The sequence below is a fragment of the Vigna radiata genome, unplaced genomic scaffold, assembly GCF_000741045.1.
Source record: "Vigna radiata var. radiata cultivar VC1973A unplaced genomic scaffold, Vradiata_ver6 scaffold_149, whole genome shotgun sequence".
NCBI lineage: Eukaryota > Viridiplantae > Streptophyta > Magnoliopsida > Fabales > Fabaceae > Vigna > Vigna radiata.
In genome coordinates, this window is record NW_014542731.1 from 363,159 (window position 1) to 369,051 (window position 5,893).

The following is a 5,893-nucleotide window of genomic DNA, read 5'->3' on the forward strand; positions in this document are numbered from 1 at the left end:
TACTTTGACATTCAGAATGTGACATTTTTTACACCGTCATGTGTCACATTCTGAATGATCCGTGTTTTAAAAAATAAAATGACAAAATGACGCAGATTTATTGTGGAGTTCAAAATAAGTGATAGATTTAAATATGTCCTCTTGGTGCTAAAAGTTAGCTTAAACTACCCAGTTATTTGTACATTGCTACCACTTTTCTTTCTGTACCATCACTTTAAAGAAAAACATTTCCTTCGGAATGAACTTCGATATAAATGTTTTCTTAAATGATAATTAATGAATTTTATTCAATAAAATTGGTTAAAAATAAACTGTGGAATTCAAAATAAGTGGCAGATTCAAAGATGTCCTTCTCGTGCTAAAAGTTAGCCTAAACTACTCACTTATTTATACATTAATACCAGGTATGTTACTACACATTGAATCATATCATTCTGCCATTTTATTTTTTAAAACACGTCAAAAATTTGTGGCGTGTCAAAGTATCGTTACCCGGTTGTAATACTTACAAACCGTACGTTGTACCACTTGTCCCTTCCATGCAAACCTCATCCAGCACCACCTCTTCAAACCGACACCACCCTTCTTCTTATAAGCACCTCATTCGACTCCACGACACAAACCAAATTCAAACACTGTTTTTGTGTGCAGGAGAGAGCAAAAAACAATGGCATCTCAGCAAATGGCTCACATAGATCCCAGCAAGAAGGTGAATGAGAGAGATGATCACGTTGAGGCAGATGGAAAGGAGTCGTTTGGTGAGAAAGAGAGAGAGTTGGTTTCTGATAGAGCTAGGCCTAAGAATATATTTAAAGACAAAGAGGTTGAAGGAAGAGAAAGTGGTGGTGGAAAGTTTGAAAAGTTTGAAACGAGTTTAGCAGAAAAAGATAAACTCGAGGGAAGAACAAGAGTGGTGGAGGGAAAAGTGTGGAACAAAGAGGAGAAACGAAGAAACAATCCTCTAAGAGGAAAAGTAGAGGCAGTGAAAGGAAGACCAATGGAAAAAACAACAGAGGAAGCTCAAAGAAGAGAGAAAGGTGAAAACAAAGAGGTAAAATTTAAAACTATTGCCTTTAATATGCTTTCTTTGTATGATAATTGTGCCTATATCACTTAGTACTATCCAATGAAGAAAAAGTTACTATATAGTTTGGAATATTATCACCTGGTGATCATGGCCAGCTTTTTACATGCCATATAAGCGAATTTTATTAACCTTCTTTTTTCAGATTGAAACATTAAAATAACTGTTACTTGGTGATAATCAAAGATTGTGTGAATTTAAGCGTGCATTTCTCACTTGTGTTTCTGTAGTGTTAGCCCTTCAACGGGGCATTTTAAAAGTGATAAAAGTTGCAGTGAAACAAAGGATCTTGATCTGTAACTTTAACCTTTTTGAGATTGTTGGTTTTGACAGGGTGATGGTGAGGAACAAGGAAAAGGAAGAGGAAGAGAAGAAAATGAACAGCCTAGTCTTGAAGACATTTCCAAGTACAGAGCCGAAGCTCAAGAAAAGGCAATGAATGCAGTTGAAGCTGCTAAGGAGAAATATGAAAAAAAGAGAGAAAAACAAGCAGAAATAGAAGCTTCCAAAGAGGCAAATGAAGAGGAAACACAGAAAAAAGACTTCACAAGAGAGAAAGAAGCAGTGGAAATTGGAAAGATTGCTTCTAAAATGGCTGCAGATTTGAGGGAGAGGGCTATAGTCACAGGTTGGAGTGCTGCTCAGTACTCTACTGAGATGACTGTGGAGGTAACCAAGGCTGCAACTACCATGGTTGAGGAAGCAGTTGAGTATTTGGGCCAGAAGGCTTATGAGCTTGCTGCTAAGTCAGTGGATACTGCTACTGGTTTAGCTGCTGCAACTGGTGAGAATGCAAAGGAGTACACTGCAAGGAAGAAAGAGGAGGCAGAGAGAGCTTTGGAGGCCAAAAGGGAAACTCAGAATCAGGCAAATGAAACTGTGGTTGACATCAAAGTGAAGGGAGAAAAGGAAAAACCACAATCACCTCAATATGAACATGCAGACATGAAACTTGATTAGTGACTTTGAGTTGCATGGATATGTTCATAATAAAGTTGGATTAGGAAGAAAATATCTATCATGCAGTAATACTTTAAAGTTCCACGTTTTGTGGAGTTGTAGACAAATAAGAATGTCTTTTTGTGATTCTATACAGGAGTAATAATGTATGTGATCTTGCCCTGTTTATGTATATTATTTATATATCTATCTACTTGTGGAATGTCATATTCATTAATTATTTAGAATCTTTTTGGATTATTAAATCTAATAAGTATTTGGAATACATTCCTGAATTGTTAAATATATTAATTTAATCTTAAAAATGCTTTTTGTTTTTAGACGTGGATAATGATAGAAATGTTAAACTGTTTGAGTCAGAAAACATTCTATGAAGCTGCACATAAAGGAGAAAAAGGGTATTATCATTATTATTAGGGTTGAATGACAGAAGAAGAAAAAGATGTTAAGAGAGGAAGAGTAAAGCTGATTAGTGCAAAAACCTTCTCTAATTTTTTGTTTATTTTCTTTATTAAAGTTGGTATGATTCTTCGTTATTATTACTACACACAATTCACACCTTCATTGAAGATCTCATTCACGGTCAAAACATTCTACTTTCAAATAAAATAACAAAAATATATGCTGGATATTGTTCAATTATCAAATTAAAAATTTTATTAACTATAACAAGATATAACGATATAACAATATAACGAATAAAAGTAATTACTTATACTGTAAGTTTCATTTTCAACCTTTTATCTAAAAATATTAGATCCCTAAACTCACACTATTAAAATGATTATCGTAAAAGAAAAACAATAAACAAAAACAAATCACATAAAAACAAGAATAAAGATTTTAGATATCATTTAAAACAATGAAAATATACATGCATGTTATGGATCAAACAACACAACAATTGGTACATTCCACTTGAAACCCTTTTTACTATCCGAATAGATACATTAATGTCGGACTTATGGAGAACTTGCACCGTGTATGGTAGAGCAATGTAGCTCAAAAATAATAATAATAATATCCTCAACCACCACCAATAATACCATACACCAAGGTTAATTCGTCAAACATCTATGACCCTAACCAGTGACCATAGAATAAGACTTCTTGCTACTATATAATCACCCATCTCTACATGAAATGGGGTTATTGAGAATGTCAGGATCATTTTCCAATCTAGAAGCCCCTACTTCAATACATAACACAAAATAACCAACTTTCCTCATTGAAATTCCTTTCTCACATGATCCTTGAAATCCACATCTCACACATTATTTAAACATCATCATCACATCTCATACATAATCATTTTCATATCTTTATTTCCATATCACATTGCATACTACCATTGATCATATAATCTCATGAATACTAGTATAACATCCATAATGAATCAAAACATAACCCAAAGTTATCAAGACACAAGAATAAAAATAAAACTTGGACCAGAGTTCCATCGCTCAACGACCCAGCTCGTTGCAGCGAGAACAGACATAGAGATCCCAGACTCCAACCTCTCGCTCAGCGACCCAACTCACTAGGCAAACCCAGAGACAGTGGTCCAGACCTCTCAACCACTCGTTCAGCGGTCCAATTCGCTAGGCGAATCCAGAGACAGTGGTCTAGACCTTTTAACCTCTCATTGAGCGACTCCACTTGATCAACAAGTCTACATAATTCTGCAGCACGAAAATTGCAGAATTATCACCCTAAACCGCCCTTGACAAATTTGATATAATTTTCCCAACTTCTAACCCTCCTAGATTGTGTTATACACTCAATTATGGTTAACCAATTGTGTTTAACCCATCCTAAACTCATTTTAAACCAGTGACTACAAGATTTCCATCAAAACATACAAAAATTACAACTTAGAGACTCAAATTGAATTCTTCCATTTGTGTCACAATTTCAAACAACTTAAGGACTCTAGCAAGTCCCAAATGACTTACCAAGACTCTCCAAACTGACAATTTGAGTATTGAACCTCCAACTCATGTTTTCACTAGTCCACTTCCTTAAAAACAAGGTTTAAACTAAGGTAACATACACCTATCTATAACCAAACCTTCTTATCACATATTTCATTCCTTTCAAACATTTTAGCAACTCACAAAACACTTGCAACAGACTTCACATACTTCAAACCAGTTCACAATACTTCTCTAACAATTTTCAACACCTAGACCTCATTTTAAAACCAAAATAACATACAACCTAGAGTAATCGTTGATCCCAATAATTCAATCGTCACAATTCGCTTCATCAACACTAAATCTAACATAAACATTCACACAAACAAATTCAACATATTATACACCATTCATCATCACACAAAGTATCAACCACCTAATTATTTACAATACCTCTAACCATAGAACAAAATTTAACTCAAATAATTCAATATTTATACATCCTCTAACATTCACATTTAGTATCAGTTAAAGAAAGTTCTAGCTTCCCTTACCTCTAAATCAATTGTCCCAATTCCTCTAAATGCTCCACAGTTTGCTTGCAACACAAGGTATTTCTAAACGAACCTACGAAACACCAATTTTGACGTGGGCAAAGTTCTTAAAACTCTAAATCAACCAAGAGCCAAGAAAGAATATAACTTGATACATGCAAAACATTTCATCTTCGCATTATCAAGGATCAAGAGCAAGACCAAGAAAAGAGATGCAAATTTACTTGCTTTAAACACCAAATTTATTGGATAGGAATGATAGACCTTGATGTCATGATTGTCTAGGCACCTCCTGATGGTCAAATAGATGACTTGAGATCAAGAACTCTTAGAGAGAAGTGAGAGAGAACGAAGAGAAAAGGTTTTAGAAAGATAGATTGTTCTTAAAGTAATGAAACGAGTTTAGAAAATTCTATTTATATTACAAAGTTATTTTATAATAAAATACTCGGTTTTATTATTTTAATACTCTTACCAATTTTAATACTCTATATTCTAGGTTCTTACCACATGCATGTAAGTAAAGTAAAATCTCATAATTGATGAACAAAATAAGACCGTGATTTTGTTTTTGTGAAGAAAACTAGAAATGAACCTTGATGTAGTTAAGAAAATGTGTAACATGCATTATTGGTTACACTAATAATAATCTGTTCTCTCTCTAATTTCAATGCTTTAAGAAGCATAATGTGTTGTTCAATTTTCAGTGAAACCAACACTACTACAAATTCGACAAAGAAACCAAAAGATCACTCACAAATATCAACGACAAACATGAAATCCCTACTCTTGAAACCACAGAAACAGGCAAGACAAAGGATACCATCAATGAAAACCAAGAGAATCAAGTCTTTTTTTTCTTGTTAGAAGAAAGAAAGAATCCAAGAACAGATCAACAAGGGATATGAGAGGTGAACCATAAAAAAACATACAAGATATCCATAAAAAACATACAAAAGATACAACTTAGAGACTCAAATTGAACTCTACCATTTGTGGCACAATTTCAAACAACTTAAGGACTCTAAAAAATCCCAAATGACTTACCAAGACTCTCCAAACTGACCATTTGAGTATCGAACCTCCAATTCAAGTTTTCATTGGTCCACTTCCTTAAAAATAAGTTTTAAACTAAGGTAACCTGCACCAATCTATCACCAAATCTTCTTATCACATATTTCATTCCTTTCAAACATTTTAGCAACTCAAAAAACACTTATAACAGACTTCACATACTTCAAACCAGTTCACAATACTTCTCTCACAATTTTCACCACCTAGACCTCTTTTTAGACCAAAATAACATACAACCAAGAGTAACCGTTGCTCCCAATAATTCAATCATCAGAATTAACTTCATCAACACTAAATCTAACATC

General features: G+C 33.9%; 1 protein-coding gene across 1 annotated transcript; it reads left to right on the forward strand.

Annotated features, from left to right (window-relative positions):
- The first annotated feature begins 610 nt into the window (after positions 1-610).
- LOC106780601 (seed biotin-containing protein SBP65-like) lies at positions 611-2,257 on the forward strand. Its single transcript, XM_014668898.2, has 2 exons — positions 611-1,051; positions 1,418-2,257. The coding sequence occupies exons 1-2, from the start codon at positions 668-670 to the stop codon at positions 2,042-2,044; spliced, it is 1,011 nt and encodes a 336-aa protein (XP_014524384.1). The 5' UTR covers positions 611-667; the 3' UTR covers positions 2,045-2,257.
- Positions 2,258-5,893: the final 3,636 nt, after the last annotated feature.